This window comes from Pelobates fuscus, chromosome 2 (genome assembly GCF_036172605.1).
Source record: "Pelobates fuscus isolate aPelFus1 chromosome 2, aPelFus1.pri, whole genome shotgun sequence".
NCBI lineage: Eukaryota > Metazoa > Chordata > Amphibia > Anura > Pelobatidae > Pelobates > Pelobates fuscus.
In genome coordinates this window covers 374,479,035-374,500,213 of record NC_086318.1, presented here as the reverse complement: position 1 = coordinate 374,500,213, position 21,179 = coordinate 374,479,035, and the positions used below count along the sequence as shown (strand labels likewise).

At 39.5% G+C, this 21,179-nt stretch overlaps 1 protein-coding gene across 1 annotated transcript in view; it reads left to right on the top strand.

Moving 5' to 3' along the window:
• Positions 1-21,179, top strand: part of EFEMP1 (EGF containing fibulin extracellular matrix protein 1) — a 97,768-nt gene that overhangs the window by 54,767 nt on the left and 21,822 nt on the right. The window contains exons 3-4 of the mRNA XM_063443732.1: positions 4,339-4,387; positions 4,475-4,765. Of these exons, the coding sequence (XP_063299802.1) occupies positions 4,339-4,387; positions 4,475-4,765 (340 nt within the window). The remainder of the gene's footprint in view (positions 1-4,338; positions 4,388-4,474; positions 4,766-21,179) is intronic.

The following is a 21,179-nucleotide window of genomic DNA, read 5'->3' as shown; positions in this document are numbered from 1 at the left end:
TCAAACATCAGTTTCGTCTGCCTTGGGATCGTTAGACTATGTCCAAAATGCAATTGTTCATGTAGGCAAAGAAGGGCCAGTCACTTAACTGCGGTATGTAAGTCCCATTCATGGGTGAGTTTCTTCGGTGATTGGATGGTGGCAGTAGTAGTCGCATCTTCCCCTGTCCACGGTACATTCCATTCCATCAAGACTCTTTTTCCATCTTCCAAGTTGGCAATGTGCCTCTCCGCGCCATTTCTTTTTACGATGAGACGTGCAGGAAAGCCCCATTTGTAGGGAATGTCCACCGCTCTCAGTGCGCTGGTAATCGGCATGAAAGTTCTTCTTGCAGCTAATGTGGATGCCGAAAGATCAGTGAACAGTTGTATCTTGCTGTATTCAGCGGGGAGATCAGGGTGTTTCCTGGAAGCTGCCATTATGGTTTCTTTAGTGGTATAATAGTGGATTCTTGTGATAGTATCCCTTGGTGCAGTCGTGGGGAGGTGCCGAGGCCTAGGCAGCCTGTGGGTCCTGTCCAGTAAAAATGCAGATTCCGGAAGGTCTGGAGCCAGAATCTTAAATAAATTACGGACATAGTCGCCCAATTCTCCTGGGTTGATGTTGTCTGGTATCCCTCGAATGCGCACATTATTACGGCGGTCTCTATCCTCGTGGTCCGCCAATTTGGTAAGAATAGTGGAAATTTTAGCCTCCATTTTATCATGTGCTGCAACCACGTTATTGTGTGCTGTTATGATTTCTTCAGTTTTACTTTCGAGGTAATCGGTTCGATCTCCGAGAGCCTTAACATCTGCTCTTATTTCTTTCGCCAGCTGGGCGAAGTCTGCTCGTAATGATGTTTGTAAGCCGTTCAGCATTTTCTGTATCGCCGATTCCGTGGCTGGGAGTTCTCTGTGGGAGAGAGAGGTAATGTCGCTCCGTCCGGAGCTGGAGCCCGGGGATGTAGGCCTGTCGGCGCCATCTTGCGTTCGGCGTGGCGGTGAAGGCATAGCCGCGATTTGGAGGGTAGGTGCTTCTTTCGCTTTGTTTTTTTTGGTGAGGCGTTGTGCCATAGTGTCCTGGCAATAAGCAGTTGTTGTAGATAGGAAAAATCTCTCTTGACGCTGAGTTAGTCGCTGTATTCTGGGGTCCTCTCACGGAGCCGATCGCTCACACGTCCATTTTCCTGAACGGTCAGGCCACGCCCCCGAAAACTGACTTTTTTAAAGTTTCAGCTCCAGATCATTTAGTGGATTTTGTAACAAGATGCATCTGCTCCCCAGGCGGTGATTGGAGAGAGCAGAGTTGGGGCTACCCACTTTATTTTTAAAATGCCCCCCTACTGCGGCAAAGCAGAATCTTTAAAAAAGATGCAGAGTCTTTTTTCAAGAGGGGGCAGAGAAAGGACAATGTATTTTCCTTTGCTGATTGCCCTGGACAGCCTGGACTCTGCATTGGGGACTGCTTCAAGCAATATCTCACACTGGTCAGTTTTTAAGATTATTTTTTACATTTGCCGTTCAGTTTTTTGTTTCGTTTTTTTGGTTACTTTTACTGTTCCTGAGTTTATAATTTTTACTTTTACTGCACCAGACTATTTCAATGATCAAGTTCAACCTATGCATGGGGGCATGAGTGTAGGAGACCTTGCAGAAAGTACCCTGGAGTGTTTTCTTGCAATAACCAACACCAGGCTCTGCTAAATCACACACAAATGTGTGTGTAAAAAGGAAAATGTAAAAATTACCATCACACATTTTCTCCATTTTTTGGGGCTAAAACGGTTTCATCAAAGGCATCAAAACACTCCATATACAATACCTTGGGGTGTCAACTTTTCAAACATATTACGTTCATGGCAAGAAAAAAAATTGGGATATGTAAAAATGCCCCCAAAAAGATGATAGGCAAAGAAGATACGTCAAATTTGAAAAACACATGCCAGTAGTTTGGCATTGCACCCCCAAACAACCCAACAAACCTATGCATAGGTGGTATAACTGTACTCAGGAGATGTTACTGAACACATATTGGGGTGTTCTTTGTCAGTAGCACATAACAGGAACTGAGAATCCATGCCTAAAGTACAATGTAAGAGAAAGAATTGCAAAATAACTACCCAAAAGTTGACAAACACTGGTGGTAGAATTAGTGCATGGAAAGTGTTAATATACCACCATTTGAAATACCCTAGGGTGTCCGCTTTTCAAAAATATATGGTTTGATGGGGGTATATTACATTGGCTGGATTAAAAAATGTCCCAAATGGGACATGGGTGCATGATGACCAGCTGTGAAAATTTCAAGTTGGAAAACTGGAATGCGCACCCTTCACATAAGGTCACATAAGGTAACCCGACACATCTATACATGGGTGGTATCACTGTACTCAGGAGATATTGCTGAACACATATTGGGGTGTTCTTGGGCAGTAACCTTTAAATGTCTCAGTACGTGTATTCTTAAATAGCTATGTGTGTCAAAATGTTTAAAAAATTTTTTACATTTGGCATAGATTGGTGGTAAGATGGTTGCATGAAAAGAGTCAAAATACCCCAAGTTCATTACCTTAGGTTGTCTTCTTTTAAAAAATATATACATGTGAAGGGTTATTTAGGGATTCCTGACAGATATCAGTGTTACAATGTAACTTGCGTTAATTTTGAAAAAAAAAATGGTTTGGAAATACCACAGGTGTTTTTTGGTGGTTGTAGATGCGCTAAAGATTTTGGGGGTCAAAGTTAGAAAAAGTGTGTTTTAATTTATTTTTTTTAAAAATCATCATATTTTATAATTTATTTATAGTAGATTATATGATATGATGAAAATAATGGTATGTTTAGAAAGACCATTTAATGGTGAGAAAAACGGTATGTAATATGTGTGGGTATAGTAAATGAGTAAATGAGTAAGAGGAAAATGACAGCTTTCCTTAACTTAACGGTAAGAAAATTGAAAAATGGTCTGGTCACTATGGGGTTAAAAGGGGTTAAAGCAGGTGCGTGCTAGCCCAGTGCACCTGCCACTTGTGTTATATCGGCAGAACTAACAGAACCAAAAGAAAACCTCCCTTGAAATCATCTCTTTTATAAACTGTTTCAAATATGACAGACTCCAGACACATACAGCAAACTTCTACAGTATTCTTTTAATTACACATTTCTGTATTCTCTTCTTCCCAAATGTTCCAGTCAGAGGAAAACATGATGCACCCATAGGTTGCATGGTGAAGAGTAATTTCCATAAGGGAGTGAGGAACCCATGCTATATAAAATTGCTGCTTCCTCGTACTCTGACTTCGAATTTTCAATCATAACCTTTTAACCAAAATGTAACCTGTAACCTAATCGTGCTCTCCGTCATAGATCCCAACCAGTGACTAAGCATTGCATGATGCTTTTAAAAAATGTATTCATTTTATATGAAATCTATTTAATTTTTGAGAAAATTACCTTTCTTTTTAATGCTATTAAAAAGGCCATAACCGCTATGTAGATATTTAACGCCATTTTTATTTTTTGACCGTACTGGTATAATTCAATATGAGTATTAAAAAAAAATTAACTCATGCAATTCCAAGTAAAATAAAAATGAGCATCTCTGTGTGATTTCAAGGTTTCATATTTTAATGTACGTCACCAAATAATGTCTTTTCTCAAACTTTGCAAAATTAATACATTTTAAAACGAGCAGAACCTTTAGTTGACTCGTGTTATAGTGGATATAAAAGGATACTGTGAATGGCTTCATTAAACATATTTTATTGTGTTTTGGCATCTTTATAGTATCCTTTTATCAAATGTTGAATGAAAGTAACTGTTGGGGGGGAAGGGAAAATATTTACTATAAGTATTTCCACGCTATACTTTTGTAGAAATCCCCAACACCAGAGAACATATACATTAGCTTACAGAAATAAAACAGCTGATACATTGAACTTCACATTGCTCCCTTAAGGGCTATGAACCTTGAAACCTAACAGTGACCAACATCTGTGTGCCAGATTTGGTAGAACATTTTTTAGATTTTTTTTTTTCATTTCATCAAGGGAATATAATACAATAATGTGCCTTAAAAATAAAATAAGAAAAGAAAAAAAGGAGAAAGCAGCAAGATTATGTTACTCAGATACGTATAAATTATGTTAAAATTATAAGCTAATTTTAAAGAAACTGACTAATGGAAGATGAAAATTGAAGATGTTGTATCAATAAATCGTCCCTCGACAGAAAATTAATACTAGTTCCATGACTCATAATAGATTGCAATGTAAAGTAATTTTGTTTCCAAAAAATGTTTTACTTGCAGCTGGTTTTAATAGGCCACATAGTAAATTGAATCTCTGTTTCTATACAGCAATGTACTGATGGATACGAGTGGGATCCACTTAGACAACAATGTAAAGGTAGGTAATGGCAAGATTCATTCTTTGTTTATTTTCCTATGAATACACGTCATGAATCATTTAAACATACATTATTCCTATTCACAGATATTAATGAATGTGAAATTGTACTGGACGCCTGCAAAGGAGGGATGAAATGTGTCAATCATTATGGAGGGTACCTGTGTCTGCCACGAACAGCACAGATAGTGGTTAATAATGGCCAGGATGATTCCTCAGTCTCAGAACCCTCAGTGCCACAAACAAATGGGGGGCAATCATCCTTTGGTGAAGTTGTTAATACCCCTGAAGTACAACAGCCTGTTGTGGTTCAATATCCAACTCAACGAATGCAGTGCCCAGCTGGCTATGAACTCACCGTACAAAATATGTGCCAAGGTAAACATATATATTTTAAAAAGAACATCTGATTACGTTTTTGCTGGAAATAATGCTGTTAGTTCAACATTACACATTTTACAGTTACTCTCAAAAGTTGGAGAATTGGTAATATAGGTACTATTTTTAAAGAAAACATGAGTGAGTGAGCAAAAGGCATTTCTTTTATTTCTTATGGGATTCATATTTAACTGTAGGTTATAACAGAATGGCACAATCATAAAGCAAAATTTGGCAGTAAAGAAAAAAATGAAATGACCCCGGTTCAAAAGTCTGCATGCCCTTAGTTCTTAATACAGTGTATTGCCCTCTTTGGCATCAATGACAGCGTGCAGTCTTTTGTAATAGTTGTCTATGCAGCCCCTAGTTCTTGCAGATGGAATGGCTGCCTATTCTTCTTGGCAAAATGCCTCCGGGTCATGCAAAGTCTTTGGTCGTCTTGTATGAACCATACGTTTGAGACTTCCCCAGAGTGGCTCGATGATATTAAGGTCAGGAGACTGCGATGGCCACTCCAGAACCTTCACCTTTTTCTGCTGCAACTACTAGATGGTCAACTTGGCCTTATGCTTGGGGTCATTGTCATGCCGGAAAGTCCAAGAGCGTCCGACGCGCATCCTACGTGCAGAAGAATGCAAATTGTCTGCCAGTATTTTCTGATAACATGCTGCATTCATCTTGCCATCAATTTTAACAAGATTCCCCGTGCCTTTAGAGCTCACCCTCCCCCCTCCAAAACATCAGTAAGCCACCATCATGCTTCACAGTGGGGATGGTATTCTTTACACCAGGGCTGCCCAACAGCCAGATGTTGTAGAACTACAACTCGCATGATGCTTTGTCATTCTAAATGCATTCTAAAGGCATGCAAAGCATCAAGGGAGTTGTAGTTCTACAACACCTGGGGATCTACCTGTTGGGCAGCCCTGCTTTACACTATAGGCCTTTTGTTCTTGTCAAACCAAATTACAGTGTTCCTGAAGCTGTGAGGTATGTCAAGGTGTTGTCAGGCATATTGTAACTGGGCATTTTTGTGGTATTGGCATATTAAATGCTTCTTTCTGGCAACACGACCATGCAACTCATTTTTGATCAAGTATCTTTTGTCAGAGCTGCCTGTATTTCTCCTGAGGGGTTTTCTTTGTATCCCGAACAATTCTTTTGGCAGTTGTGGCTGAAATCTTTCTTGGTCTTCCTGACCATGGCTTGGTATCAAGAGATCCTTGAATTTTGCACTTCTTAATAAGTGATTGAACAGTACTGACTGGCATTTTCAAGACTTTGGATATCTTTTTTATATTCTTTTACACCTTTATAAAGCTCCATTACCTTGTTGTGCAGGTATTTTGACAGTTCTTTTCTGCTCCCCATGGCTCAGTATCTAGCCTGCTCATTGCAGCCACGTGAAAGCTAACAAGCTCATTGACTATTTATACAAAGACACTAATTGCAATTTTAAAAGCCACAGGTGTGGGAAATTAACCTTGAATTGCCATTTAACCTGTGTGTGTCTATAACAAGGCCAAACATTCAAGCGTATGTAAACTTTTGATTAGGGCCATTTGGGTAATTTCTGTTATCAATTATGATTTAAAAAGGAACCAAACAACTATGTGATAATAAATGGCTTCGTATGATAACTATCCTTCAATGAAAGACATTTGTTTTCATGATCAGTCATATTTTCAAAATCAATGCCAAAATTTCACAATTTCTGCCAGGGTATGCAAACTTTTGAGCACAACTGGATAGCAATTCTAAGCTATTTTGCTGCTAATTCCCTAAATGTTCATTAAATGAAAATGTGACATGGTGATATACCGTATATACTCGAGTATAAGCCGAGTTTTTCAGCACATTTTTTGTGCTGAAAAACCCCAACTCGGCTTATACTCGAGTCAACAGTCTGTATTATGGCAATTTGCATTGTCATAATTCAGACTGGGGCTGTGGGGGCTGTGGGGGCTGTGAGAGAGCGTTACTTACCCGTCCTGCAGCTCCTGTCAGCTCCCTTCTCCTCCGCGCCGGTCCGTTCAGCACCTCGGTCAGCTCCCAGTGTAAGTCCCGCGGCTCTCGCGAGACTTACACTGGGAGCTGACAGAAGAGCTGACCGGACGGCGCGGAGGAGGAGAGAGCTGACAGGAGCTGCAGGACAGGTAAGTTACAGCTCTGCCAGCCCCCCTCTCCCCCCCCCTGAACTACCAATGCTGGACCACCAGGGAAGGAGAGCCCCCCTCCCTGCCATGGATCAAGCAGGGAGGGGGGACTAAAAAATAAATAAATTAATAATAATAATACAATATTAAAAATAATAATAAAAAAAAATAATATAAAAAAAATTAAAATAATAATTACTATACAATAAATAATATTATAACAAAACATGATCAAAATAATAATAAAATAACAATCAAAATGCCCACCCCCCACCAACACATACACAAACACACTCTGCATCACACACACTCACACTGCATTCATATACACACACTGCACTCACACACACACTGCACTCATACACACACTGCACTCATACACACACTGCATTCATACACACACTGCATTCACACACACACACACTGCATTCACACACACACTGCATTCACACACACACACTGCATTCACACACACACACTGCACTCATACACACACTGCACTCATACACACACTGCACTCATACGCACACTGCACTCATACACACACTGCACTCATACACACACTGCATTCACACACACACTGCACTCATACACACACTGCACTCATACACACACTGCACTCATACACACACTGCATACACACACACTGCATACACACACACTGCATACACACACACTGCATTCATACACACACACTGCATTCATACACACACACTGCATTCATTATATACACACACTGTAAATAAATATTCAATTAATATAATTTTATTTAGACATTTACCAGTAGCTGCTGCATTTCCCGCCCTAGTCTTATACTCGAGTCAATAAGTTTTCCCAGTTTTTTGGGGTAAAATTAGGGGCCTCGGCTTATATTCGGGTCGGCTTATACTCGAGTATATACGGTAGTCAATATACTACTGCTGAGGTTTTGGGTGTTTTTTATCTGTGTTATATATTTGTAATATATGAGATTGGACTGCTGTACAGTTATAACCTACAAAAAGTAAAATTATATTAATTATCTAGTAACAATATTTTAGAATAGCATGTTGTAATGATTCCAAGAGGAATATAATATTTAAAATATATATTAATTTTTAAAACTTAATTAGTAGATAATTACACTAAAATATAAATAAAATTATTAAGATACACTACTTGTAGTTGGTTGTAAAGAACTTGTTGGTATTTGTGGGAATGTAAATACCCAAAATGTATGCAGAACATAAACTGTATAGTGTCTACATTTAATTAACATGTTTGTCTGTCCAAAACTAGGCATATGTACTGCAAAGGACACTGCAGACTACATAGTAACCCTGATATATGTCCAGTTTCATCTTTATCTCTTTCTAAACATGTTTCATTCTTCAGAGTGAAAGCATTAACCTAAACATTCACCAAAGCTTTTATGTGACAGTCATAGTTCTCTCTTAGAATCCTTGCAGGGGACTTAATTACTGCAATTTAGAATATAACCCTATGAACTACAACATACAAGATCCAACGCATTCACTCATTCACTAAACGGCAATATCAAAGATCACAGAATGTAATAGTTATTTTAAAAACACCTCACCTAGGCAAAAATAAAAGGGGTTTAGTTATAGTGTATGATCATAAATTGCTTAGGTCTGCCACAACATCAATGTACCCCATCCTTGGCAGGACCTACTCTAACAACCTAATGCCTTGCAGGTCAAGGTTAAATAGGGTCCTGTAATGAGTCACCTGTGACATGGAGGGGTGCAAAACTGGGGAATTGCCCTGGACTCCCAAATATATATCCAATGAGACCCAGCTGTTCCTAATGCCCTACAAGTGAATTTTTACACCAATAATCACCAATTGATTCCAGTCTCTAAACCACCAAATACTAATTTCCATAGGGCAATATTAGTGCATTGTTTCCTCCCTGAATACACTAGTGCCAGCATGTTTGAGGGAATATCTGGGTGCCTGAGGACTTTCCAGCAACATGGGATATGGACAAGCTCTTAGTCATTGGATGTCTCAGCCCATACTGCTGTGTTGGAGACAGTCTCTATACCCAGTACACTCCAGGATTGACCAACGACTGGCTCAAAGGTGCTGTGATACCTGTGTGGTAGCCAATCACAGCAACTGCAATTCCTTAACTGACTGCTATGGCAATGCAATCACTGGAATCACATCTTACATAGATCACACAGCCTTAAACCGCTTCCCAGGGTTTTTAATACTATATTTACTTATTACTTATATTTAATAAATATGTATTTGTGGAAAATAAAATTATATGTAGAAATACCTACAATTTAGCTCACTGTCAATCATTATATGCACTGTCCTTTGTACAGAGAGAGAGGGGAGAAGTTAAACAATGGTTCTATCTCTCATCCTCCGCTTTGGTTGTGCCTAAATTGAACTGGAAGGTGATGTCTTTTTTTGTGTGTCACAAAAGATTAACACAAGTCATAGTTGAGTTAATTAATTTTTTTAATTAAATTATGCAATTTACAGAGAAGTGAGGTTCCCGTTTAAGTCTCGATGTAGAGGTAGGGTTAGGGTTAGGGTTGGGACATGGACAAGTACATGTTAATGCCGTATTAAAGGGACCTTGTAACCATCAGAACCACTACAACTTACTTAAGTGGTTCTATGGAAAAGAGAAAGTATGTGCAGTCTCTCACCTGACTCACCTGACTATACATACATTATAAGAGTGCTGCTGGGGCCAATTTATACAACATACAAGATCCAGTGCTCTCACTCATTCACTAAACAGCAACGTCAAGGCTCACAGAATATAATCTTTTTGTGACATGTCATGATTCCCTTTTATTCCAGAAGTTTGGTCCGTAACCCCTTAAGGACACATGACATGTGTGACATCTCATGATTCCCTTTTATTCCAGAAGTTTGGTCCTTAAGGAGTTAAGGGGTTAAACACCTCACTTAGGCAAACATAATGGGGGTTTAGTTACAGTATATGATCATACATTGCAGAAATCTGCCACAATGTCAACGTGCCCCATTCTTGGCAGGTCCTACTCTAGCAGCCTAATGTCTGCTCTTACGTGATGAATCCACTTACTTGGGAAATTCTTCCTCTTGGGACTCTCTGCAGGGAAACGTTAAATAGGGCCCTGGAATGAGGCACCTCTGACAGGGAGGAGTGCAAAACCAGGTAGTTAGCCTGGTTTAGTGTATTAGCATCTGAGCCCTGTCCGTGCCATGCTCCAGACCAAACCAAACACCACCTGAAATACCCACTGGTTCATTGTTTGTACAGGGAAGAGACAGGAGAAAAGTTATGGCATTATATCTCAGGGCAAAGACTCTCCCATGAGCTGAGTTTGCTAGGAGCACGGAACACTGTCTCTCATGACTCTACTGGCTTAAGTCATTTCCAGGTGGCATATGGTATGCAATCCATCGTCCTTCCCGGTGTGTTCTCCGACAAGGAAATTCACAAATGGCTCTCAGACATTGTAGTAAAATAGAACTTCTCTTTACTTCAGTACACACACATAATGACATAACACAAAAGAGACTAAACACAACAGAACAAGTGTATAACTTCACTATGCTGCCATCTACTGGGATAACTGGGAGGTTTAATATTTCGTCTTGGGTGCCCCAAAGCCATGTTTGGAACTGCTTCACCTGAACCTTCAGTTGTGCCCATGCCTTCTTCCTGTGCTCTGTCAGATGGACCACACAGAACTGGTTCTTCAATAACAACTCCTGGAGAACTGAGACCTGTATCATCCAGTGGTTCCACATCATCTGGTATCACAGAAAACCCAGTATGACTGGGACCGGCAGCAGGCACAATCTCATCACTCCGTTCCCGAATCTGATCGACATGCCTTCGTAATATTCTACCATCAGGAATTTGTACTTTGTATGACAAAGGTCCTGTGGCCATAAGTACTTTTGCAGGTATCCATTTAGGCCCAGAAACATAGTTCCTGACATAGACATCACTGTCAGGTGCAAATACTCTGACAGTAGAAGCATTATAGTTCTTATTGAATTGCAATTCTTGCTTCTCTTGTAACTCAGTTGTCAAATCAGGATGTAAACGATCCAAACAAGTTTTAAGACGCCGGTTCATAAGGAGCTCTGCTGGACTACTACCGGTGCTTGAGCAAGGTGTCACATGTTGTTGCAGAAGGAAATTTGCAAGTCTACGATTCCAATCTCCTTCAATAATTCTCTTTAATGAGTCTTTGGTAGTCTGAACCATACGCTCAGCTTGACCATTTGATGATGGGTGAAATGGTGCATTAACATGTCGAATAAGATTACTTGCCATGAACATTTTGAATTCTGATGAGGTAAATTGTGTTCCATTATCAGACACAATTGTATCTGGCAACCCATGTGTAGCAAACAGCCTCCTTAGAATCTTTATGACTGTGACTGAGGTAGCAGATGTAACTGGAACAACTTCTAACCATTTTGAAAAGGAGTCAACAACTAAAAAAACATCTGTCCGTGAAAAGGGCCAGCAAAATCTATATGTAAACGGGACCAAGGTGACCTAGTCACTTCCCAAGGATGTACTGAGGCTTTAGGTGGAGCATGACGAGTAGATTGGCATGGTACACAGTTCTTCACCCACTTTTCAATAACTTCATCCATTTTAGGCCACCAAACATAACTTCTGGCTAAAGCTTTCATGCGAACTATTCCAGGATGTCCTTCATGAAGAGCATGCAATACTCGAGCTTGTCCTGCATTTGGAATTACCACTCTGTTTCCCCATAATAGGCACCCTTTATAGGCAGACAGTTCATGTTGGCGCACTACAAATGGTTTGAACTTGTCTTCCACTTTTGATTTTGGCCACCCCCTCCAAACCCAGTTGAGCACACGGGACAGCAAAGGATCCTTGGCAGACATACAAGCAATGTCACTTGCATGTAACGGAGGGTTTGGAATGGATTCCAACATGAGGACTTCAGACATAGGAGGAACAAGGAAGTCAGGAGAAGGCAAAGGTAATCGGCTTAATCCATCAGCATGTGTGATATCCTTGCCAGGACGATACTTGAACTCACAATCATAGGCATTCAGCAGAAGGGACCACCTGAGCATGCGTGGTGAAATTATTTGAGGAGTGGGAGTATTGCTGGTGAACAGACCCAGTAAAGGTTTATGATCTGTTATAGTAGTAAACCTCTGCCCATACAAATAGTCATGAAACTTTTTTACACCGGACACAATAGCTAAAGCCTCCTTGTCAATTTGGGCGTAATTCCTCTCTGTAGTAGATAAAGTCCGTGAATAAAACGCAATAGGAGCCTCAACCCCATTTCTCAAAGTGTGGCTCAATACAGCCCCAATGCCATACGGAGAAGCATCGCAGGTGAGGTTGAGCGGTTTCTCCAAATCATAGTGTACAAGCAAACTGTCAGAAGACAACAGTTTTTTAGCAGCGCTGAAAGCGGTAGTATGAACGTCAGTCCACTTCCATGGAGCATCTTTATCTAGTAAACGATGCAGAGGTTCAGCAACAGTGGCTTTATCAGGCAGAAAAGAATGGTAAAAATTAAGCAACCCTAGGAAAGCTTGCAGTTCTTGTTTGTTTGTTGGAACCGGAGCTCTATGGATAGCTTCAACCTTAGAATCAGTTGGATGAATGCCCTGTGCATCAACTCGGTAACCAAGGAAATCCACGCTGCTTACACCAAAAACACACTTTTCTTTTTTAAGTTTTAGACCAGCATCAAGAAAACGTTGTAAAACAAGTTGTAGCTGTGCAGCCAATGACTGTATAGAGTCTGCTCCAATAAGAACGTCATCAAAATAAGGCACTACACCTGGAAGTCCAGATAAGAGGTCCTCCATTAAATTCTGGAATATGCCAGGAGAAATGGAAACTCCAAACTGCAAACGTCTTGCTCTGAAAGCTCCTTTGTGTGTTAATATCGTTTGTGCATCAGCAGCCTCATCATCCACAGGTAACTGCTGGTAGGCTTGAGCCATATCCAACTTGGCAAATACTTTTCCTTTTGCCAAAGTAGTAAGAATTTGATTAACAGCTGGAATTTGATAGGGGTGCTCTTGCAACGCTTTATTTATTGTACATTTGTAGTCAGCACAGATTCGACATCCCCATTTGGTTTCATGACCGGAACTATGGGTGTACACCACTTTGGGTGTGTTATGGGTTCAAGTATGCCTTGTTCCACAAGACGTGTAATCTCAGCATCTATTTTTGGTCTGAGAGCTAATGCAATTTTGCGAGGCTTCATACGAATTGGGGGTACTTTTGAATCTAATACAAAATAAACAGGAGGGCCTTTAAACATGCCAAGACCTTCTTCAAAAACTGCACTAAATTTATCAATCACATTCTGTAGAATATCTGTGGATACATTATTAACTCCAGTTAATGAAATTCCTAAGGGTTCAAACCACTCTCTACCTAGCAAACTTGCTCTTTGTCCCTTAGTAATTATTAAACGTAAATGTCCTCTGAATTTACCATATTTTACTGGTATAAAACAAGCCCCTTTAACATCCACAGCCTGTTTGTTGTAGTCCACAAGATGAATATCACAAGGTACTATTGAAGGAGAATTATGAGGCCATAACAATGTAAATGTCTCTTCTGAAATCAAAGAATATGCGCACCCAGAATCTACTTCCATTTTGCACGGAACATCTTGAAGCACAATTTCAGTGTAAATCTTCAGTCCTGATGGTGAATTTTCCACTTTATTCACATAGTCATTTGAGTAAACACCTGCAGTCATTTTACTATCTGAAACGGTTTGTGGAGTATTAAAAGAGTGCGCTGTGGTTTGTATTTTATTCACATTCTTATATTTGGTCTGAATTCCGCTGGCTTGACTTTGGCAAACTGTCTGTATGTGACCTGTACGTTTACATGCGTGGCAAACTGCATTTCGAAAACGACATGTATTACGCCTGTGTTTTCCACCGCAACTATAACAAGTTCCTTTAAATGGAGCTGTGACATCAGTGTGTGGTGAACAGTGTTTTGATTTAACATCAGTCTTCTTCACTAGATTTATTTCAGGTGAGTTCAAGTATCGTCCTGGCAAGGATATCACACATGCTGATGGATTAAGCCGATTACCTTTGCCTTCTCCTGACTTCCTTGTTCCTCCTATGTCTGAGGTCCTCATGTTGGAATCCATTCCAAACCCTCCGTTACATTCAAGTGACATTGCTTGTATGTCTGCCAAGGATCCTTTGCTGTCCCGTGTGCTCAACTGGGTTTGGAGGGGGTGGCCAAAATCAGTGTTATGTATTGAGGTTTATGCAGCCCACCTTCCAGTAGATGGCAGCATAGTGAAGTTATGCACTTGTTCTGTTGTGTTTAGTCTCTTTTGTGTTATGTCATTATGTGTGTGTACTGAAGTAAAGAGAAGTTCTCTTTGCTGGAGGAGGATTGTATCTCTTTTGAATGGACATATGCAGCCTCATTTGCGAGCGCTTCCTCTTGTGCAATAATAAAAGTTAAATTCTGTCTTGCAAGCAGTCTCCTCTGCAGTGCTTCATCTTGCACCCCACACACAAGCCTGTCCCTTAACAAGGATTCTAAGCTGGTACCAAAATTGCAATTTTCAGACAGCCTGCGCAGTTCTGCAATGTATGCTGCAATGCTTTCACCTGGTTTCTGATTTCTTCTATTGAAATGGAAACGCCTCACTGTTTCAGATGGGGTGGGTGCTAAATGATGTTTTAACAGTGCCAGTATTTCTTCAAATGAGTAGTCTTGTGGTTTAGCAGGAGATATCAGTGAGCGGACAATATCAAATGTCTTGGACCCAATAACACTCAGTAACACAGCTCTCTTTTGAATAGCATCAACCACCTTGTTAGCTTCCAGGAAAAACACTAACCTGTCAGCATATGAGTCCCATGAGGCTGGATTAGCCAGATCAAATTCCTCCATGTGTCCCAGAGAAGCCATGCTGGAAATATTTGTAGATAAAAGAATTCCAAAAGGAAAGTTTTACTTCCTCACTCAGGCTGATTTAATTTCCTTTATATATATTCTGCAGTGTCCATTTATTGAAATCCCATCCTCGTCGCCAGTTTAGTGTATTAGCATGTTATATATTCACAAATGGCTCTCAGACATTGTAGTAAAATAGAACTTCTCTTTACTTCAGTACACACACATAATGACATAACACAAAAGAGACTAAACACAACAGAACAAGTGCATAACTTCACTATGCTGCCATCTACTGGAAGGTGGGCTGCATAAACCTCAATACATAACACTTGGACTCCCCCATATATTTATATATGAAGCCAAGAGGGCTTCCCTCACCTAATGGTAAAATTACATTTATATATTTAAGGTTAGAGTGAACCTTTAAGTTAAGGTTTCACTCTCTGACCCAATTATGGGAACATTGCTTTGTCTAAATGTTGTGGCATCACTGAAGAAAATATTTGAAAGTGTTTGGAAGTATATTGTCACACCCCCAAGCAGGTTTTGTAGCTCAGATTTACACCAAATCAGTTCCAAAATGCTGTTTAATGAGAGATATTCCTTTAATATGACTGTGTAAAATTGATATTGCTGTAATCTGCTAAAACACAAATTCACAATTACCCACAATCCTTTTCACAAATTACATAACCTAACCTATTATTTGCTGTGTGTAAACAAAAAAAAATACTTTGCAACGGTGGCAGCAGCGTCACCTCTCATTTCATGAGTTGTATTTGGATATCACATTTCATGAAGGTGTTAGACATATATGGGAACATAGAGCAAGTATGCATGTAGTAAGAGTCACACTTACTATAATCAAAACATGATGTGCACCCTTATGTAATTACCCACAGATGTATAACATTTTTCTTTCACTCCTGCGGCACTAAATTATTTTTTACGAGCAACGTGATGTTGTAGGACCTATTTTAAAAATAATAGTTGACTCGGGGGACCTATAATATTCTTACTGACATCATGCTGAATACTAAAGGGCCTTCTGTTTTGATGCAGTTGGTCACTCCTTCCTGAGCATTGTAGGTTATTAAAAAACTAATAATGTAAGCACTATGAATTTCTATCAGTGTTTGGCTTTTAAAAAATGGTTCACATACTTTAGTTTGCATTTTCTCTGAAAAATATTTAGCACTCTGTTAAAAGAATGTGATAGCTGTGGAACCTAAAATTAATTTGTCAAATAACTGGCGTAAGATGAAGTGTTTCGTGAAAAATACCGATGTGAAGGAAGATAATTATATACAATAAATGTTAGTCAATCAGGAGATGTTTCTCTCCAACTGCAATATTTATGCCATGATATTCCCTAGAACCAAAAAACTGAAGTTTGACTAATACAGATCACCAGGGCCTGTCAATAATATGCATTTTCTCTTTCGAAGCTAGATTCAGAGTTATCCCACTAACAGTGCCCTACACTAATGTAGGCCTTTTAAATAAAGACACATTTATGGAGGAACTATCACTTGGTTGATTTTAGCACAACAAGTTTGCTAAAAATGTGCAAATTCTTGTGGTATACTGACCGCGCATGCGCAAATACAGATTTCTTCCCTTGGCATCAAGGGAAGGAGGACACTCCAAAACAATCCCCTGTGGGTTAAGTAGGTTATTTTTTTTTACTCACTTCGACTCTATTATTCAACTAAGTAAACGCTGAAATGGCATTTAGGTGACAGGTGACAGTGCTGCTTTTATGTAATTGCGTCTCCTGTGTTGACATTGGTGTACCAAATAGAGAATTTAATTTTTTTTCGGTAAAGATGTGAAGTTGGTTAAAATTAAACTGTTGCTTTTGGGAGTCAGACTTGCTTTAAAAGATGAGCTCAGCTCTCAAGTGTAAGATGTGCACTGGCTAACTGGCTATAGAAGTATTTGCAATTACCAGAAGAATTCCCAGCAATATTTATTGAATAAGTTTAATATGTAAAAAGAAGGGTAGTACCTACTCGCCATTTATCTACAGTTAATACAATTTTCTGTTCTCCATTTTTTAGAACAGTGATTCTCATGCCCCCTGGCTAGAACTTAAAATTGAGTGCCAATGCTATTTCAAAGGGTCTCCAATGGTTAAAACAGGCCCCAAATAACAACCAGTAGACTAATTACTGAAGCAGAACATCCTTTATAAGTGCAATGCAGAACTCATAAATTCTGGGAAGAATCTAAGTTTGTTTGTTTTTTTATGCAGAATTAATGGTAATTATGTTTTTTATTACATAACAGATGAATCATGGTTCAGAGAGGGTCGCCACGTTAAATCCATGTATGTAATTTCAGGTTGTGCCAAAAAAATAACATAGTTATAAAAGAAGTGACCAAAACTTAGTTTCCCATCATTCTTAAGGCCATTATACAATGGCTGATATTCAACTTGCTTGTTCAGATATATCAGTGGTCGCTACACAGGTTGTTCTCGCATTTCCTATCATATTTCACATAAAGATCACAAAGTAGCTGCTTTAACAAAATTGGCTTCCTTGTCAGAATATCCTGTAATCAAATAATTGGAGGGAATGGTAGCCCTCAGGCCATAGTAAAAGCTCCCTCTGTTTAATTTCCAGAGGCTGTTTTCAGACATTTCTTAGATGTCAGACTTGTGTTGCAACATTGCACAATTCCCAGTTTTTTTCATTACTTTGGTAAATACAAGCTAGAACATGAGATTCTCTTTTTTGTTTGCGTTGTAAAAAAAAAACAAGAATCACTGAGGAGATAAAATGTGTATCCATTTACAACTGGCAGATGTAACCATTGGAAACATAAGATAATTAAATAGTGATTCCAAATCAAACTTAGTGTTTCCAGCAGGGGCATTGATAGGGGTGGGCTCACCTGGGATAAAGCCCAAATTATATTCTGAAAAGGCCCAGGTCATTTGTTAGCCCCAAGCCCACTGAAAAATTGAGAGGGAAAAGGGAGCTTCAAATATTTGTAGTTAATTATACAACACATTATGGAGGTGCAGAGTTTTAATGCAATGGGTACAGATATTAGAAAGCAGGACAGACCTCTATAATACTTTCAGCCACACTTAGGGAGCATACATTTAACCATGCACATTTTTGGGCAAAAAGATACATTATTGTTATTTTATTATTATTATTATTATTATTATTATTATCGACATTTATATAGCGCCAACAGATTCCGTAGCGCTTTACAATATTATTAGAGGGGGGGAGTTTAACAATAAATAGGACAATTACAAGAAAACTTACGATAGGTTGAGGAGGGCCCTGCTCAAACGAGCTTACAGTCTATTAGAATTGAATAACAAACTCTTAGAATGGGTTTTGTTTTTCTTATCATTCTTAAATAGTTTAACACATGATAATCAACTCCCTCCAAGCCCTCCAGTTCTTACAACCATGGGTTCACTAAAATTGGCATATGCCTGTCTGCTTTGGCTGTCCTGTGTAAATTTGTGTAGGACTATCAACAAGCAGGTTTTTTTTTTTCTTTATTATAAACAATACAAAAGTGAGGACTGTCTGGCAGTTATATTCTGATCCCTTATCTGGGCAGAGACTAGATAAGATTTGGGTGGCACTATTCAAAATGTATACCTAAAGTCTAAAAAATGTTTTTCAAAGCATGACCAAGATGGTTCTCTTGATAAGTGAACTATTTATTCCGTATCTGTGGTTTATTTACATTATTCTGTGAAGCCACTGTAGACTCCTTGCTCACTACATTTGGGAAACTAGTTATTGAGAGTACTTGAAAACCTAAACCAATTATGAGCTACTCTTTTTTTCTGTTAGAACATCACTGACCAGCTGTAACTGTAAGGAATCTCATTTAGATGTGTTGTTCCATGTTAAAGTGTCATGCCCAGCACAATTTGAGCTTAAATTAAAGATCATTAAATGTATGCTATACAATGTGTTAGGAGCAATGCTAACAAAAACAAGGTCCTTGCTGAGGTTTAAGGGACAGGTAAGAGCAAGATAATGCAACCATGTGAGATTCTCTGCTCTGTCATTGTGTTTCATCCCCAGCATGCATGAGTATAGGACAGTCTGACACCAATATGAGTCAGTAACGCTGGCATGTTAGCATCAGTAGAGAGGACTGGTCTACTCAGGATGACAGTAGAGGGTGTGAGTGTTACTACTGTGTAATGTCCACAGTTCTTCTGTGCTGGACCAACTGGCTGTGGGTAAGTAACACTATAACTGCTCCCAAAGCCAATAAATATACAATTTATCTTTATGATAAATTATGTATTTACCTCCTTGGGAGCTGCTATACATAGAACCTGTTCTTTTTGCCTCCAGGCCAAAAACATTACTTCCCGGTGGCGGGGGCGGACAACTGAGCTGAGTGAACGCAAGTTAGGGCCATCTAGAAAGAGGTGACCATACAGGGACCATGCTGGTACCAAATATGCTGACCTTTCAGAGAGATTTGCCTGAACATGCCCGGCGGCCTACAAACAAAGCGGGGGAGACAGACGCTCTCCTGATGCCATCTAAAGCTGTGAACTCAACTGTTGGCCCCCATTCTTTCCACCATTTGGACCTGTGGGTGTTATCTTGGTACTGCGAGAACGTCCTCATGCTCCAAGGCAGAGAAATCAACAGAGGCCCACTGCCCCTAAAATGGCAGAGATGATTCAAGAACCCGGCAAGAAAACACAGCCATGCTCCATTCCTTAACGGCTTGATGACATTTTAGCTGCCTTTTGGCTCTGCATAGAAGAGTGACAGAGGGGCTCTCCCCTGGCCCCCCAACAATCCACACCTGCTATCAATCGTAAGAAGGTTCCTGCTTTGTGGCCAACACCGGACACACCAGGTAATCTGGTCCCAATGAGAAGACCCACTGCAGTGGACGCTGTCACGCAGAGGGCTCCTGCAGCAAGGTGGAATGTGGCTACAGAAACCTACCAAGCCAGGGACTATACAACTGCCCTTAACTCCTCACTCACTTGCCCTGACAGCGGCAGCGAGCCGATGTAGCCAAGACCCCAGCATGACATCATTCTGCTCGTTACACTGGATACTACCATGTTCCTGACCTTTGAAGGCTTTCTCGCACAATTCCAGCGGATCTGCAGAACAGGCATCGGCTGACCTCTTACTAGTAATGGGGGCTTCCCCTGTAATGTCCCTGTGCTAGCAAGCCTGTCTGCTTTACAGTGCATGCTGTATCAGCCTTACTTATATGAACTCCTTTAGAATGAAATTGCATTATAGTAATGTATTTGATCGCAATGGATATCTTATTCATACATGTTAACCTAGCTTGTTTATCAAAAATAATGCGATCTACCATACCTGTCTAGAATTATACCTGTGCCATTTGTTTTTCATTAGCACTTAAACATGTCTGTCATGTATGCTTTTTCTAACTTTGCTTTTCAAAAAAAATATTAAAAGGTGCAGCTTCTTATATTTTGTGCGATGGATCTTAGTCTCAGATGGATCTAGTGCTGTTTTTGCACCATGTATCACTGTCACTACATATCTGTTTCACTGCGCATCAAAAATAAAGAATGTTAAAAAAACCCAAAAAAAACATGACGTCTCACCTTCGACCTTTTTTTTAAGTTGATGTTAATTGAACGTTGATTACCATTTACTTTTAGCCTGCGTCTGGGTATCTGCTCAACATACCCTCCAATAAATACTGTCGGATTTTGCTTTATACTATCCATTTTGTTATTCACTGTGCTATCCATTTACAGCGATTTATTGCATCTTCCAGCCACGGCAGCCTACTGAATTCCTGGACACTAATCCCAGTCAGTAAAACTAATGGGCAGCATTCACTATTATTATCTCTCTATATATCGTTTGTTAGCTAATTACCAGAACAAATGGTTTTGCAAAACCAATATAAAATGAATTAATTAAATAAGTAAATAAAAACATTGGTATATGGAAACTTAAAAATCAGTGCGTTTATTGTTTGTCTTAGTATTCTAAAGCTCCAATAAACTATTGGTACGTCTCCTGAACGCAAGATGCTCAAAATAATTTGTCTTTTATATAGACTTGATATTCTCATGTTTCGAGAAACTGTTGAAACCTTGGTGGAAGCAATATGTTCTAAAGGTGACTATAATGCAAATAGGGGAAATTGATAGTGTTTTGGATGTAGTGGAGATACAATAATATTAGATTTTTATGAATTAATTTGCTTGTGACTCTAGGCAATCATGTAGAGCTAAATAAAGACTCCCCTTTGTTACACACACTTAAGCTCAGACCATTTACATTTTGGTAATATTTTCAATATTTCCTCTGATTATACC